This window comes from Nothobranchius furzeri, chromosome 7 (assembly GCF_043380555.1).
Source record: "Nothobranchius furzeri strain GRZ-AD chromosome 7, NfurGRZ-RIMD1, whole genome shotgun sequence".
Taxonomy (NCBI): domain Eukaryota; kingdom Metazoa; phylum Chordata; class Actinopteri; order Cyprinodontiformes; family Nothobranchiidae; genus Nothobranchius; species Nothobranchius furzeri.
The window spans coordinates 50,317,056-50,334,818 of record NC_091747.1 but is presented as its reverse complement, the minus strand read 5'-3'; the positions used below and the strand labels follow the sequence as shown (position 1 = coordinate 50,334,818).

The window sequence follows — 17,763 nt, the reverse complement described above, 5'->3', positions numbered from 1 at the left end:
ATAAAATACATTCTTAGGTCATACATTCAGTGTGTAGCTTATAAAGAATGTGACATAATGCAACACTCAGATAAAAATGTGAGGTAGACTAAATTGAGAACTACTCTTAGGTTTACAGAATAACAAAGAAAATGTTGCTCACCCCCTTTAGACAGGTGTGGTACATTCACGCTTGGAGTCTCCCCGAACGCGGTTACGAGGCACACCGTAGGTGAGCAAGTGCATCTTATCTTGGAGTTTATTAACACGCCTGTAGGCGGAATAAGCTATCACGGCCGTGATGAGCCATTCCATCCCCAGGGCGACCAATGTGCAGATTAAAGTCGTATAATCTGTGTCAATGTAGCGTCTTGGGCGTCAAAGTAAGTTCACGCGGGTTTTGTGTGAACTTAGCAAATTTGGTTCCTTCAATCAGTAATTGTTGGTCAATTTCTAAATCGAAGGCAAAGTTACAACCCCGGAAAGCGTCCATGATCTCAATCTCTGAGTCATGCTGTTCGAGGTTGAGGTGATGGAGTGTCAGGTTTCTAGTTCAAAGTGGAAATGCCTACCGTCCTTTCAAATACCAATGTTCAGCATCGACTTAAACCTATAGATGTGAGGTGTCACAATTATGGGAACATGTAACAGGAAACCGAGTTCTAATTTTCTGCATCAACGTGAATGGGAATTGCACTACCTAGGCTGTACGCTAGGTGGATTTGTGAAAGGTGCACAGTAGAGGGGTAGCAGCTGTCAAGCTAACTTTGAGCAGGTCCAGTGGTACCAAGTACGGGGAAATACGACTTTCAACCAAGCTGTCCAGCGTGGAACTTACTTCCCTGAGCAGGTCCTGCATCAAATCTCTCACCACTCGTGTGTACACAATATCCTGATGTATGGTTTCAGACAAAGTCTTGATTGCACGTAGAGATTCATTAATCAGAGCCTAGTATAAGTACCAGAGTACTCTGTAAGGTTTTAGTAGGTACATCCTGTTAGCGGTCTAGGAAGGAGTTTCTCTTGGTTAGTGAAAGTGACGGCGGGGGGGGGCCTGGTTCTTTGTCGGTTAGTACATGTTAGTGGGTTAAACGTGCACTTTCCCCCCCTTTCCATTTCCATGCATAGAACTATGTCGAGACTACGTCTACCTCCTGCGGGGAGTCTGGTCTCTGTACCCGCGGGGATGGTTTGACGTAGGGTTTGATTTGGTTTGCATGCACCCATTTGTAGACAGGCTCCTGTCTCGCTTTGGTGATGCGTAACCTGTATGCAACTGGAGAGAGTTTTGCCACGATCTCAAATGGTCCTGACCAGCAGGGCAGGAACTTCTTAGCTTTGCGTGCCGGTTGGGCGAACCGAAAGTAGAATACTTTGTCACCCACCTCGTATTCGCGGCTGGTTGTCTTTTGGTCGTAGTAGGCCTTAGCGCCTTCTACGTTGGTCTCCAGTTTCTTCTGAGCGTGCGCGAACGTAGCTCTGAGGTGTGTTTTCAAGTCTGCCACATACTGATGAGCGGTATAGGCAGTGGCAACACTGACATCCTCTGGGTGATACAGGAGGTGCAGTGGTAGAGTCATCAGTCTGCCGGTCATCATCTCAAAGGGCGTAACCCCTGTGGATCGCTGGGGAGTGGACCGTATGGCCATCAGGACCAGAGGGAGCTTGACGTCCCAGTCCTTCCCCGTGGAGCAGACGCACTTTTTGAGCATGGAGACGACCGTGCGGTTCATCCGTTCGACCTGTCCGGATGACTGTGGGTGATAGGGGAGGTGGAATCTCACTTCCACTCCCAGAAGTTCAAACAGGGACGTCATTACACTGGATGTGAAATGAGTTCCCCGGTCAGAGTCAATGCAGAGTGGAAGTCCCCATCGACTGAAAACGTGGTTAATCAGCAGTACAGCGGTTGTGACGGCTGTATCGTTTGGCGCTGGAAGGCATTCCACCCACTTTGTGAAACTGCAAGTTACAGTTAGCATATATTTGTTTCCTCTTGCCGATTTGGGAACCGGTCCAACCCAGTCGATCTGCAGGTGGGACCAAGGGAAGGTTATTCCCCTGCGTTGCAGTGGTGCTCTAGCAAGCGGCTGGGAGGGTTGAAACTGGGCACAGACGAGGCAGCCTTGGACATAGCTGTGTACGTCCTTGGACATCGACGGCCAATATGCTACTTCTGTCAGTGACGCGAGGGTAGCTTTTGCTCCGCGGTGACCTCCAACCGGAGTGTCGTGGGCGTAGGCAAGCATGACTCCTCTGTGGTCAAGTGGAACAACCCAGCGCGGCGGGCTGTGATCGTCACGCATGTAAACTAACAAATCGTTTTGTAGTTTCAGGTGCGCGAGTTGACGATGCAGGGTTACCAAATCTCGGCTTGCGCCAGTAGATGGTGACGGTTGTTCAGGCATCGGGCCCTTTTGGAGAAGCTCGCGGATGAGCTTCAGGTCAGGATCTTGTTCCTGCATGGTGACTAGGTCCGCGTCCTGTGGTTTTCTGCCTAGAAACACGGGTACCTCAACGGTCCGAGGTTCGTCTGCCTGGCTAGCATGGCGACGAGTAATCGCGCAGACCTCGTGAACGGCCTTGGGTGGAAGCCACTCGTCTTTGAATTCCCAACAGGTTCCCTGGTCAGCACCGAGCTTAGCAAGGCGGTCAGCTTCGTCATTACCATCTTTCTCCGGACCTAGGGTCCTGGAGTGACCTTTGACCTTTTTCCAGTAGACCATTATGCCTTTCTCAGTGGTGAGCAGATCACACGCTAGGAATAACTCCGAGTGTTTCACGTCTCTGTTCCTGGCGTTTTTCATGTTGTTCTCCTTCCACATGGGGAAGTGAGAGATGAAGCTGTGTCTAGCGTAGTTTGAATCAGAGCAAAGGACGATTTGAGTGATGTCCAAGGCTGCCGCCTGCTGGAGGGTTATCAACACTGCAGCAATTTCGGCGTACTGACTAGACTTTTGGCCCAACCGGTAGTGATTTGGTTGCTTGGTGTCACAGTCAACCCAAACGACTCCAACCCCAGCACGGAGCTGGCCTTCGTGAAGGTAGGAGCATCCATCAGTGTAAACTTTCGGAAGCCCTTGGCAAACATTCTCATCAAAGTAGCGATGATTGGATGCGGTTGGGTAGACTGCGGCAGGTGTGTCCAGGGGGCCCATGACGGAGTCAGAGTCACAGTGCTGGCAGCCAGCTAGCCCTTGTCCTAGCGCTAGCTTGGTGTTCTGACCATACTTGACCTCAATGTTGTATCCTTGGAGCACCATCATCCACGTCGCAATGCGGCTGTTTGACACTCTTCCTTCGCGCAGACGCTGGCTGTTTAGGAAGGTGACAGGCTGATGACACGTTTCAATGATCACTTTCTGTCCACCGATGTAACTACGAAAGTGTTCGACAGCCCAGACTGTAGAGAGGAGGGCTCTCTCACATTCTGAGAACTGGAGTTCCACCTTGCTCAGAGGCTTGCTGGCGTATGCCACAACTCTCATGTCCTGGTCGTGTTTCTGCTTCAAAGCAGCGCTCAGGCAGTGAGAGGAGAAAGTCGCCTCTATGTAGAACTCTTTATCCTTGTCTGGGTAAGCCAGACAGGGTGCGGACGCCAACTTCTGTTTTAGGAACTGGAAGGAGAGTTCTTGGGGTCTGTCCCACACGAAAGGTGTGTCGTTCCGAAGTAGCTCGGTGAGGGGCCTCGCTATTTCAGCGTACTCCTCAATGAACTGCCTGGAGTAGTTGCAGACTCCGAGGAAGCTCCTGAGTTCAGTCAGATTAGGTGGGGCTTTGATGTCCTGAATGGCTCTAATGCGTCCCGCTTGGGGCTCGACTCCATTAGGGCCAACCAGCAGTCCAACATACTCCACTTTGGTTCGACACCACTGTCCCTTGAGAATCGCCAATTTAGCTCCGGCATCAGCGAGCTGTTGCAGCACGTGACGGAGTTCGGCCAGGTGCTCCTCGAAGGTTCGACTCCTCATCAAGATGTCATCGACATATATGAGGTTCCCTCTGGAAGCAGCATCTGACATGGCTTTGTGGAGGAAGATGTTGAACTCTGCAGGTGAGTTAGAGTAGCCAAAGGGGCAGCAGTTCCAAGTATATTGGCGATTTCCAAAGGAGAAAGCTAGTTTATACTGGTCCGCCGGCTCAACCTTCATGGTCCAGAAGCCGTTGGCTACGTCAACCGTAGAGAAGAAACGAGCATCTCTGACTCTGGCTAGCTCTTGATCTAAATGGATCATAGGCCATCTGGAGAGAGGTACTTGTTTGTTCAGTGCACGATAGTCTATGGTGAGACGCCATTTCCCAGTCGGTTTCAGAACCGGCCAGATGGGAGAGTTGTAAGTGGAGTTACACTCTCTGATGATGTTTTTCTCCTTCAGCTGATCGAGGATCTCCTGGATCGACTCATAAGCAGCGAGGGGAATCTTGTACTGACGTACAAAAGTAGGAGGGGCATTCGGGTTCGTTGGAATGCGAACCGTGTGCAGGTTTGTGAGTCCACAGTCCAGGGAGTCCCTGGATAAGATGGACTGAAACTCATAGAACAGGCTTCTAAGCGCTGCTCTCTGCTCCTCTGACTCCAGCGCATCCGCTTTGTCAAGCTGCTGGCTGACTTCGGCCTCGAAGCCGTCATAAGGTTCAGAGGAGGAGGGTCTCTGATGTTCCGGGCTTTCAACCGGTGACTCAGAGGGTTGAGTATTTATTGCAAAAACCGTTAGACACTGACCGCAGTCAGTATCTAAGGTTGCACTGCAAATAGGTTCCTCAGGAAGGGCTTCATGCCGCTTGATGGTAATCATTTGTGAAGGGAAAGTACTGAATGTGTCTACACCAACCTGTCTGTCGTTCAAGAACAACGGAAGTTGTCCGATCACGGGGACTGAAAGTTCGAAGTCATGGAATGAGCTATCTATCAGCATGCCCAAGGGCTTTCCTGCCGGCATGTGGATAGGACTCCGGGTCGGATTTTCGACCAACAAGTAGGCAGAACGATTGTTCAGCTCCAAGAGTGGCGTGCCACAGACGGCTAAGTTGAGCTCCAAGAAGTGTGGTGATGGCTGGAAGAAGGCCTGTGTGCCTGGCAGCTTCTGATGCTTCATCAGAGTCAGACGAACAGGCACTCCTTTGACCAGTGGGGGCAGAACCGTGCTGGCCTCAACCACTGCACGGCAGGCCTGTGGAATGGTCTGTCCGGACAGCAAGTGTTCACGGCCTTCTGAGCGAGGCTCAGAGGAAGGTGTGGCCCGGGCCCAAAGGACTTGATTGCAAGTGTCCAGCTGGGCACCTAGTCGAACCAGCAGATCTGCTCCAATGAGTGCAGGTGGATCAAGCTGTGGTATGATGCTGAATGTATGTGTGAGCTGTCTTGCTCCAAGTTGGATAGTCAGAGAGCAGACCTCTGGCGCTTTCAGGAGCCTCTGCGGCCAAGTAGGTGACAAGAGCCGATGGCTACGTGTCACACTGACCAGAAGGGGGTCCTTCTGACACAGGTGTTCAAACGTCTGCTGGCTGATGGCTGACTTTTCAGACCAAAGAGCAAGGCGAGCATCTGAGATGTGGGTGCAGTTGATGGTAAGACCACCAACTATGTGTGGTGCATATGGCTGCAGGCTGACGTTCTTCAGCGAGCAGAGAAAAGATGAATGTGTGCGGAACGGAGTTCCAGGAGCGGTTTCATGCCTTTGCAGGCGGACATCGTCTGTGGGAGCTGTAGGGAGGGGCATGACCTTGGAACAAGGGTTTTGCGGCTCACTTAGGCTGACTTCAAGAATGGAGGATGGTCGGCTGCTATCCGGGTTCCAGGGCTTAGGTGTTTCCACCTGGGCCCACAGTTGACCCTTCTGGCAGTCGATGAGGGGAGCTAGACGTTCAAGCAGGTCCTGACCAATGAGAAGTGGTTCAGTGTCTAGCTGGCAGACATAAAACGGGTGAACCAGAGTCATGTCTTGGAAGGTGATATCCAGCCACGCCCGGTGAGTGATACACTCCCGGGTCTGGGTGTAGCTGGTGATTTTCAGGTCACAGGGCTCTACCTGGACTGGTTTCCCGAGTGACCGCATGGTGTCAGACACGCGATGGAACAGCGTGGAGCACATCAGGGTGATTTCTGAGCCGGTATCCAGCAGAGCATCAACCTGTATGCATCCACCTACGTTGGTGCTACAGTACAAACGGCGAGCATGATCATGGTTTGTTAAGTCACCAAGGAACTTCAGAAATTTAGTATCAGGTTTCTCTGGGGGGTAGATTTCAGGAGACTCCTGTGATCTATCAGTAGTGTTCCCCCAGCTGATCAGGTAGGTCCTGGCCACGCTGGGAGGTTGAGCCACGCCTAGTCATGCGGACGTTGGCTCTGGGTCTGGCTTCTTAGAAGAAGACTTTGGTGCAGGGGTCTCTTCTGCAGATCTCAGCTGTTCCTTCTGTTTAGCTAGGAACTGCTGAAACATCTCCTGGAGGTCGGCTTTGGTCAAGTACTCACCTGCGGACTTGTGTTCGGGACCTACCTGTGGGCGGCGCTCCTTAAACCTTCCACTGTTCCGACCTGCCTGCCGTTGGTTTTGGTTGGGCCACTTCCTGTCTGATTGTCCAGACCTAGGCGGCCAATCAGCACCCCCCTTCCCCTGTTGAGGAGATTGGGACTGCTCTCGCGGTTTAACAGGTCTAGGTTTAGCAGATTTTGGCTTAGTGGGTGGAGCTTCTGTGCCTTCGAGCTCCAAACGCGGCTCGGCGTCGGGAGCTAGGTGCATGACGCGGTGACGTGCGTCAGGCTTTTGGGGCTTTCCGCCGGCTTCCCAAGCCTGTTGAGCGTATCTCCTAATCTCCTGAGTTGTCAGTTTTTTCATCCGACAATACATTGAGACTTCGGAGCGAACACACTCGTGCAGGTTGTGAATGAACAGGGATCTGAAGGCAGGGTCTTCCTCGAGCCCAGGGCCGTTTCGACCTTGGAAATAAGCACTTTTGAGTCGGCGATAATACTCTCTGGGGGGTTCGTTCCTCCCGTGTTTGATGGAGAAGGCCCCCATTGTAGCTGACGCAGAGTCTGCATACGTGGCGTATTCATCTCTCAACGCTCGGCAGAGCGAGGAGTACCGATCTCGAATGTCAGATGGTAGAGTTTCCATGAAACCGTGCACCGTTCTAGATGTGGTTTTCCAAATTAGCTTGAGCTTTTCCCTTGAAGAGGGTGCTGGAAGATCAAGCAGACAACGTTCTATCTCCCTGAGATAATCGTCGACATTGGATTCATTGGTGTTAGGATCAAAACGTTCTACGTCTTTAGCTAGCGATTCAATTTGACGTACACGGAGCCCTGACTCACGGTACGGCGCGTCATCCTCTGACTCTGACCCACGGTCTGTCTCAGAGAGTGCTGGATATCGCTGGTGTGCTCTGGGCTCCCAATGTTGACTCCTGGGGCCCAAATCGGGGTCCGGCATGTTGTGGCGGGCTGCTGGCACGTCACGTGGGTGTCTTGGGAGGTCCTCCTCCCGGAGCACGTCTGCGAAGTGCAGCCTGCGTCTTTCAACTGGGGCTTCTGCGTAATACGCTCTGTCCGGGTACGGACTGGCGTATGATGCTTGGTCATGCAGCTGGTTATCGGCATGCCGAATACCGGAGTAGCTAGGATGGGTGGATGGTTGAGGTGCAGCTTGGGGTGCATAACCCCAATCGGCACCTTGCACCCTTCGTGGACTGGGGGAGCGGTCTAAATAGAGGTGCCGCTCAGCTGGTCGACTTCTCACTGATTGAGAAGGCCGTGAAGATGAGGGTCCAACCTGGGATTCGAGGGTGAACTGCTCTCGGCCCCTAGGTGGTCCTGAATGCCCTATAGTGTGTGTAGGGAACGGGGCCGAAGGTTGGAACAGATGAGCTTCATCTCTCCCCTGCGGCGTGCGTCCGTCCAGAGAGTCCTGGTGTTTCCCCCCTTCCCACTGTCTGTTGTCATCAGCAGAGGGGGGCGGGGTCTCCTCCCCATCTTCCCCAGAATCGGTGCGGGTGTCGTCTTCCTCGATCAGCCTTCCATTTCGCTGTTTTTCAGCTAGCATACTCTGGAGGTTCATGATCTTCTGACCACGTTGGAGTCCTCTCTGATAGAGGATCAGGGCTAACTTAGCTAAGTGAACCTGGATTGGTTTTGTACCATCCGGGTTTTCTATTTGATCGATTACAGCTTCTAGCTCGACGCTACGCTGTTCTTCAGTGAAATCCCTAGAAGGGTAGTCGGGTTCTCGAGCAACCGCGACCAGTTTGGACAATATTTGTCCAGAAAGTAGGCCAGGTTCATAGTCGTGGGCCGCAGCGCCACCTGGTTGCTGGGAGTTGGTCAGTTCACTACTCTGTCCCTCCATTTTAACAACCGAACCAAAAATAGCCTAGTAGAGCTTCTGCAGATAGCTCAAGCTGCACCTTTTGGGCAGCAACTGCTAGCTTTGTAGCAGAAAAACACTAAATTAACCTTTGTGCGCACAGGTTTTAGCGTTTTAAGATTGCACGGAATGCCGTGACTGATGCTTAAAATACTATTCCTTTCAGTATTTTAGCAAAAGCTGGTGCGTTGCCGTAGCAACGTCTTACAACACTTGCAGTGTTAAATATGCTAGTTATTCCTTCAGAATATTAGCAAACAAGGTGTTATCAGTCTTTGAGTGAAGGTTTCAGTTAGTTACAATAGCCACTGTGAGTTAAAGTCGCTAAATTAGCAGTTAATTTTAGCCTAAAAGGGTTAGTCAGAATTACTTACACGCTGCACCTTTAATGAGGAACTGAATTTTAACCTAAAAGGTTAGCCAGAATTAATTACACGTTGCACCTTTAAGGAAAAACTGAATTTTAACCTAAAAGGTTAGCCAGAATTAATTACACGTTGCACCTTTAAGGAAAAGCTGAATTTTAACCTAAAAGGTTAACCAGAATTAATTTACACGTTGCACCTTTAAAGAAGCACTGAGTTACTGGTGAGAGTTCGATGCAGCTTCCTGCTCAGCGAAATCAGCACCACTCTGTTGCTGGTTCAAGGCTGAACAACGGATTATTTTTAATTCAAGCTCTTTGGATTTATTTGTTTGTTTGTGCCGGATAGAAATCTCTGTGTATCCAAGCCTCACACGGCCGCACCAATAAAATGTTGGGGTTATTAGGAGCAAACAATTAGTAAGCTTCAACTTACTTTTGGATTCTTCAATAAATTCTGTAAATATGGGAATATTTACTGATTTATTAATTAATTAAGATATTCTTAGATATACGGGGCACCATTCCCCTTCAACCGGGGAAAAATTGAATCCAAAACTCTTATCAGTCTTTCTTGAAGTTCGTAGAATCCTTGGAGCAGAGACTTCTCTTCGACACAACAAAGCTACTGGAGACGAAAATCTGAATTTTATAACGTTTAATTAACAATTTGTCAAATGAATAAACAGTGGCATAAATGAATAATAACCATGTGATATGATTGAAGATGGATGTGTTTGCATGTGATGGAGGATGTATGAATGGGGTCCTTTGTTCTCACAAAGGAGTAGTGTGTGTGTGTGTGTGTGTGTGTGTGTATGGATTCAAAATGGAGTCTTGAATACAAGATGGCTGACCCCTTTGTCTGGCTAAAGTGTGGGTGGCAACTTGCACTTTAACTTCCAAAGCACTTAGAATCAGTAGTAACTTAACCTTAAATCACTCAAAACATTTCAAAAGATCATGAAACAACACAAAAGATTAATCACGAATAATATCTTTTAGTTTAACCACGTGGCCAAGCAGAAAACATTTAAAGATACCAAACAATGATCAATAAGCAGTTTATTCTTTCAAAATGACCCGACTGACGTGTTTGGGACGAAAGAGGAAAGCACGAAGCTACTTTTTAAGCAATAGACGCGGTTTATTGCTTATTCGAGACTATAGAGGAAACGGGAGAAGAAAAGGAGAGAAAAAAAATGAGTTTTCTGATCACCAAAGCAGCAAGGCGTCCCCCGCTGTTATGACTTGACGGTTCTCCGTTTTTCTCCGCAGTTTCCAGCGTCATCCGTCGGTTTGATGCTTTCTCCGTTGTTTGGCGTTCACGAGTGTTTCTCCACGGGAGCGTCTCAGAGAGCTGGATGGAGTTGTTGCTTTCCTCCGCCGTTCTGTGTCCTCAACTTGGGCACTTAGAGCTTCCGCGTGCTCAAGGGAATCGGAGCGTTCGATAAGCGTGTCCTTACCGCCAGGTATCCTGGGCAAAAGAACGAGGTTTCTTTGTCTCTGCTGAAGATTTATGGTCTTAGTTCGCGGGAAAAGCTCCACGGCTTCCCGCACATGCGCAGAACGTGTTTCTGGTACTAGGCGGTAACATCACCCAATGCTTCCGTGTGCAAAGCATCATGGGAAATGAAGTTTCTTGGCGCTGATGTGATTATTTGCTTTTCAGAGCAATTTAAGCACAGTCATTTTGGAGAAAATCACTGCATAGTAATTTCCTCATGAGGTCAGACCCTCAACAACGGGACCCGCAATACAAACTCGTTGTGGCTGATTTCTGCCTAAAATGTAATTTAAAAAACAAATATACAAACGAAAAATGTCTATAAGCAGAACCACTTTATGCTTTTTAATTTCTACGGCTAGTTTTTAACAAACTTACGTTTAAAGCTTTGTTGCGCTTCCCATTTTCTTTTCCTGTTGAAGATCCACAGCCGGCGCGCAAAGCATGCTGGGATAGCCTTGTTCTGTGAGGATACAACAGACCCGTCCTCGAAATGTGGGCGGAGCGAGGACACATTTGAGGACGCGAGAATGAGTATTCTTGGAATTCGGAAAGTACTCGTCGCTGCGCTGTGACGTCATCGACCTCACACCCTCAGAGCTTCTCAGCTTATAGCAGTCTGAGCAGGGGAGGGATGGGCGTGGCCAGCTCCAGCTTGTTTTCTTAAAGGGACAGAGCCCTGAAATGGCTCATTCTGGAAGATACTGAAAATGTCAAGAATACAACTGCTAAAATCGCTTTTTGTGAGAGGGTTTTCGTGCAAAAAAACTTCATGAACATGTTTCGTATCAACCATAAAACTATTGTAACTCAAGGACAATAGTCATAAGGTGTCCCTTTAACCGCCTGAGACCAGAATTTTTATTTGGTGTGAATTTTTTATTAGTGATTTCAGAGTAGTAGGACCTTGTGAACGTGACAAATCTTAAACAAAGCACATTTCCTAAAATAAATAACTGAAAATAAAAATATCTATATCTGAATCAAGTGTCTCTAAATACTAAAAACATGTCTTTGTTGCAGAGATTAAAATATCATAGCGCAGGATAGCATGTGCTCTTAAGAGGATGCAAGGTCTCAGGTATTATCCACATGGAAATGTTGCCTTTCAACAGCATTATTCTTATTTGTCATAATTGCAGAGATTTTAATCAAAGGAAAACATTGAAAACAACCAAAACTGCTGTAGTAAATGTGCCAGGCCTGTATGTGGTGCTGAAAGGCTGCTGCAAAAACACACAAAAGCATGATAAAAGCATTAAAACCGAGTAAAAACAAGATGATGACGATGATGTTACCTATGATGTGCATGAGGTTATAGTCATAAATAGACACAGATGAAGCATCTCTACATATCTTTTTTAGAAGCAATGCCATGAATTCATATAATTCACCTTTGATGATGAAGCCTTGGAAGGATTTTTATCCAACATCTGATGCCGAACGACCAGCTGCCCTCCTGTAACTTAAAGAACACACATGTAATCCAAGATAAACACATTTAACGTGTTTCATCTGTTTTCCTCTCCACTCAGGGCTTCGTGGTTGCTGTCCTGTACTGCTTCCTCAACGCTGAGGTGGGTGATGTAAACATTTCTTTGGATCATATAAACAGATTTGCCATGCAGCTGCAGTCTGCAGCCGTAGAGCTCACCATTAATATTCACAGCCTGTCCTGTAAGGTGGCTGGAACTTAAAGCACTCGCCGTCTTTCCTCCCCTGGTCGTGTTCTCTGCAGGCCGTCTGCCAGGCTGTGATGTGAAAGGAAACAGCTTTTTTGGCAGCAATGTCTGCAGACGCTCACTGTGGAGAGATTAGTTATGTCCCCAGTGCTCGGCCCGATTGAATCATTTGACTATACGCTGCCTGAATTGTAATCTGGTGAAATTTTCAGACAGCTTCTGTAAAATGTGAAGCCTTTTCTAAGAGTTTTCTAACGAAGAACAACCTTGCATTCCTTGATAAAATACATGTAAATGTAACTACCACCTTTTACGCATCTTAAGCTTCCTCCACAATATCAAATTTGAAACAAAAGAAAGAGGAAAGCTTGTAATAAGCTTCGATTATGGTTGTAATTTAAGGAAATGTTTAGAAAACCTTCATTATTATTAATCACAAGTTGACCAACCTATCACCTCAAGATAAAGAACACATGGTTATCTGGAATGGCTGGTAAAAAATGCACCAAAATCAATAAAACCCAATTTTAGCTTATCTCTTGAAACAAAGCTTGTTTTCTTAAAATAATTAGATTTTAAAGACCAAATTCATCAAGAAACATTTATTTGTGTGTTATTTTCTTATTTGATCAGTCACGCTGAGTTTAACATGCAGTCTGAATGTGAAAATAGTCTTCTACCCCTGTTTCCTGTCACACCCTGTCCTGTCCCCCCATTCTGTTCAGCCTTGCGTCTCTGTTGATTGCTCCCACCTGCCTCTCGTTTTCCAATCACCCAAGCTCCCAGCCCTCTTGTATTTAAACCCCTTCAGCTCTGTGCCTCTTGTTGGCTCATTGTTCCCATGTCCTGCGTGCGTTTGTTATTAAAACCTTTTACGTTACCCAGTTTGTCTACCTGCCTGATTCCTCCCCAGCGTGTGGATCCTCACCTCCGTTCCACTCACCGGCACGTCGTGACATTTCCTGCATTAGCTACGATAGAAAAAAGACAGGGAAACGCTTGGATTGGAAAAAGTCTACGTCACATCTAGCATTCATGGACTCACTCATGTTGGCACGCAACTTGGAAGGTAGTTGTTGATTTGGCGTCCTGGAAAAAGTAAAGCTCTTCTCGGCTAGTAGAAGCTAACAGTTAGCATTAGCAACTCCACCGCACAGCAGAACACCTTCAGACTTGTGTTATTTGTGGAGATGAAACATCAACGTTGCTAAGCAAACAGAGTCAGTGGTAGAGTCGTGTTGCTGTTAGCAGAGTTGAGATGTCCATATATCAGGAAATAAGACTGCAAACCTGCCGTCTTCTGCTCACCACTCCTCTGGTTAAATCTTATTTCCTTTAACAGGAGCACCAGAGCTTTTTCTCCATAGACTCACAAAGCATTCGTTTATACTAGACTACTGAAGTTCTGAGAAAACAAATTAACTCGGTTATTAAATAGTGGAAAAAGAGCTTTTCTTACTTTTCATAAAGAGATTTTTTTTCTCAGATACGGTACTTTGAGATGATCGTGAGGGTTTTCTCTTCCATCTCGAAGGTGATTGGTGGCACTGCACTGCACATAAATGTTGGATATCCTACAAAATGTTTCACATTTTTACTCCCTCTCCTCCTACTTTTACATTTTACTACCTGAAGGAAAACATGGAGTTCAGTCAGTGCTCTGATCCACCATTTCCTGAACTGTGTGTTGCTGTTACCAATCGTAGGTGCAAGGTGAGATCAAGAGGAAGTGGAGGAGGTGGCACCTGCAGAGGTACATGGGCTCAGACACCAAATACCAACACCCGTCCATCGGCAGCAGCAACAACTTCAGCACCCAAATCACGATGTTGACGCGATGCAGCCCCAAAATGCGGCGTGGTTCATCCTCCTGCCACGATGACCTGTCCTGCATATGACTCGCCACAACGACGACACACAAAAACATCTATTCCACGAGTGCATCATAGAGGAACACCCACCTGTTCCTAAGTGTTGTAAGCACCTCACAAGCAACACGTTGACCAATCTGAAAAAATCACTGTTGGAATATAATTTCTTATCACTTGCTAAATTGTTAATGGGTTGCCTGTTTGCTCACATGCAGGACGAAGCGACATGATGCCCATTAGCGCGGTTAAACGAATGAACCGAACGTGAACCGCACCAGCAAACACATGATTAGATGTAATTATGAGCTGATTAAAAAGTGGATTCCAAACGAGCCGCAGCCATTAGTGCAAACCTATTTTGCATGTGTTTGATTATTGATTATCTGCAGTGAGGGGAAAAAACATTTTAAAATCTCACCTCTTCAAAATAAAGAGACCAAAGCTTCCGACGGGACGACCATGTGACGGGTCTGGAGCACAGATGCCTTTCTCTGCACTAATCATCCACTCCCTAATCAAATCCACACTCGTGTTTACGTCAGGCACTTCGGTGTATTTTGTTTATCACTGATCAGTGCCTGGTTTCAGTTTAAGCCTGGGCTGCACCGTGACACACCTTTACCCAGCTCAGCCTTTGAATGTTTACATTTACTTGGGAAGAGTAACAAACTGATGTACAGTGTATATAAAACGAGTTAATATAGACGTTTGTGCCATTTGGATGACATTGTTACTGCAATAACAGAAACCAGTCTCTGATTGCTGTTTAGGGAGGTGTGAATGTAGAAAAGAGGTGTGTTTCCACTACAAAAACTTCAGGGTAGATTTACAGGAACCTCCCGACATGCATGTCTCCACCTGACCGGTCGTTTTCTGGAACCTTCTGAGCACCTGCTCTGAAGTAGGTACTCCGAACGGCCCGGTGGAGTAGCTAAGCGGAACCTCCGCTTAATTTACACTGATTGGTTGTAAGTCAGTAGGAAATGACATCAGCAGATGTCCAAAACAACCGGAAGCAGTGAAACTAGAAAAGTAGGAGGTGAAGCAGAATGGAAGAGAAAAAAAAAAAGCATCAATCATGTTTAAAATCGAACTCCTGACACCAGAAACCTCAGTGGGACTCCCCCACAGCTGTTGGAAAAAATGGGGCTTGTCTCACAAAACTCAGAGCTGTTCTTGTCCTGTGAACAGATTACATTATGATATATTTCTATAAAATAAATGCTTTTAATATTATTAATGTTACTCTGGGCACTTTTTGGGGCTGATCAGTGACATCACTCACTGCCAAAGCAGTCGTGATGCTGACGTCTGTGCTGGTTCTGAAAGGGTTTAATTTGAATGGTGGCACAGCAGCTGAGAGGACTGGGACATCCTATCTCCTGATCAAAATCCTCATCCCAGGAACTACCCTGGAGTTCAGGTAATGGAAACATGCCTAAGCTCTCTTAAAAAACTAGTGTAGTGTTCAAAAATAAACCTCAAGGAGATTTTCCCAGAAGACGATAAAAAGAAGGGACACCCTTTTTCAATGTTGAGGTTTTAAATTGAAATTATCTTGTCTTTTCCAGCCTCTACGAATAATTAATCTAATCTCACTTGGAAATAATCATGTAGAAGTTTGGACTGACTGGGCCATTGCATCATCTGTTCTGCTGTAGATTTCCTGTTAGATTGGCGATCATCTTCTTGTTTAAAAGTCAGAATTCTGAGAAAAAAGTAAGAATTCTCTTTCTTTTCTTTTTGTTTCTTGTCAGTGGCTGTAATCCTCTTCCGTACAGAGTAGAAATAAATAAATTAAATGTAGAGCACAAAAGTCTCAATACTAATAAACCCCCCACTCCAAACGGTCGGCGAATTATCCGCTCCCAACCCCATGACCCCGTCTCACTCTTTGAAATGTTCAAAAGTTGGCAGCCCCGTTATTGTTCTGAACCCCACATAAAAAGACTCTGCAAGTTACTTTTCCTTACTTACACTAAATTAAAAATGGCCACATTAGTTATTCATAAAGAGCTGAAATCCTGTTATTCTAAATCAATGTTTGTTTATCAGTGCTGTGAAGATTTACCGGTTTCATCTTTGTCTCTTGGTGTTAGAAATATTAATTGTATCAAATGCTAAAATATCTTCACACCTTTCATATGGATACATGTAAATAACTGTAACTTTAAAATGTTTGTATAAACTGATGGTGTACATACTAATAGATGTTGGGACTTACTGTTACAGTATTTTGATACTGATGTAACATTAAACAGGGATAAAAAATCAACAAACATTGTGCACTTAAATGAAATGTGTGTATCGATTTATTGATTTGCTAAGTGGATGTTGTCCTTTGTGTGTGTCTAAAATAAGATATGTAACACTTGCCTGATGTGTTCTTTTGTCAATTGTTTGTTGTCTCCTGAAGCCTATCTGAAATGTGTGTTGTACAAATATTTCTATTTAAAAATTCATATTTGAAATCTATTGCGTCTTTTGTTTGAGACACAGGTGATAACCCGATCAAATGTGTCTTCCCCAGTGTTTCGGCCGATAAGAGTGTGTAACGCCAGCAGAAAAAGGCAGGAAAAGCTGTTTGTGACAGGGAGATAAGAGGGCTGGGAGCACTCAGCAACGAGTCTCACAAAAGGAATTTATCTCAGTGATGACTGTACTTTTTCACTTGAATTGTGCGAAAGGTCGCCTTGCCCTTAAAAGACAAAATCATCGCAAAATAGCGTTAAATCCATTTTTGAAGGGCTTTGGATTTTCTGTGAGAGAAAATAACTATACTTTTTTTTTGTAATTTTAAATAACTACAAGAAAAACTACATTTTTTAGCTTCATATGAGTTTGATTTTTTTCTTAATGCTAAGAGAAATTAGGTCTATTTCACAATTTAAATGTTTACATGCAAATAAAGTCAAGTCAAGTAATAGTGATTTTTAATTTGACTTGTTTGGAAAGCGGTGATTAAAATAATAGAGAGCCTAAGTCACGTCCATCTACTTCTGGAACGTGGGTCCCTGAAAGAATGAAAAAAATGAATGCAAGTCAATGGGACTAAAAACGCAACTTTCTATTTTCGTTTGTTATGTGCCATGGATTTTACATATGATGTCCGTGAATGTTAAAAAGGCATTTTGATGCCAATCTGATTTGTAATTATGCTAATTACAAACTTTTACAAGCTGATAAATCTCAAAGTACGTGACTGGCGTGATCGAAATACACATAAATACTTTTCATTTAAATTGACGTACAACATATGTGCGATCCAGGGCAAAGCAGATTAGAAAATAGCTCTGTTAGCCCCGTTGACTTGCATTCGTTTGTTTGTTTCATCCGGAGCCCATGAGCCAACCTGAAAGGGAGGAGATTTAGGCTACTTATAGTTGTGATTGGAACTCAAACAGTGAATCTCAAACTAAACACTAAAGTGATTTTGGACATTAGCTGTATTTCCACAATCAGAGTTCCGTAAAATTTCTGGGAGGGAGAAAAGTGACCAGGAAATATGATGGCTTGGTTCTCCGCGGCCATTGTGTCCATACAAAATCAGCTATTTCAAGACTTTGCTAAGACGTCAGCATATCGCCACTGCTTCAGCAGTTTGATGAGCACCAAAGGCGTCAACCAACATAATCAATAACATTAAAAGTTTTATACTGTCAAGTGCGCCGTAATTTAATTCATTTGGGGCAAGGAGAGCTGCTGTGTAAAGTAAAAAGCAGCATTCGATGACCAGAAGAAGCATTGTTTTGGTTTTCTTTACAGTGCTCTGTACCTAGCCAACATGCATAGGTGGGCCTCACATATATACATGAGTTTTCAGAGGGACCCAGATGGTTTGACTCATATGAGGGCCCATTAAAATCGATGTGGACAAATCCCTGTATGGTTTGCCCATGTGTGTCTACATGGGGCCCACCTATGCAAGCTGCGTGGGATAGGAGACAACAGAACAACATGAATTACAACATTATGGAGGGATTTACGCCACATT

General features: G+C 45.9%; 2 protein-coding genes across 5 annotated transcripts in view; one reads left to right on the top strand and one right to left on the bottom strand.

Annotated features, from left to right (window-relative positions):
* Positions 1-16,238, top strand: part of vipr1b (vasoactive intestinal peptide receptor 1b) — a 63,298-nt gene extending 47,060 nt beyond the window's left edge. For 2 of the 3 annotated variants that reach the window (XM_015955164.3, XM_070553182.1), the window contains 2 exons: positions 11,752-11,793; positions 13,605-16,238. In XM_015955164.3, coding sequence (XP_015810650.3) covers positions 11,752-11,793; positions 13,605-13,796 — 234 coding nt within the window. In that variant the 3' untranslated portion in view covers positions 13,797-16,238. The remainder of the gene's footprint in view (positions 1-11,751; positions 11,794-13,604) is intronic. The other variant, XR_008565945.2, reaches the window with a different exon arrangement.
* On the bottom strand, positions 6,311-9,083 carry LOC139070606 (uncharacterized). Of its 2 annotated transcripts, none has more exons than XM_070553181.1 (2): positions 8,789-9,083; positions 6,311-8,728 (listed from the first exon to the last, which is right to left on the bottom strand). In XM_070553181.1, exon 2 carries the CDS (start codon positions 8,325-8,327, stop codon positions 6,312-6,314), a length of 2,016 nt encoding a protein of 671 aa, XP_070409282.1. In that variant the 5' UTR covers positions 8,328-8,728; positions 8,789-9,083; the 3' UTR covers position 6,311. The 2 variants fall into 2 exon arrangements, with proteins under 2 accessions (XP_070409282.1, XP_070409281.1); XM_070553180.1 differs by having other exon boundaries at positions 6,311-8,813; positions 8,874-9,038.
* Positions 16,239-17,763: the final 1,525 nt, after the last annotated feature.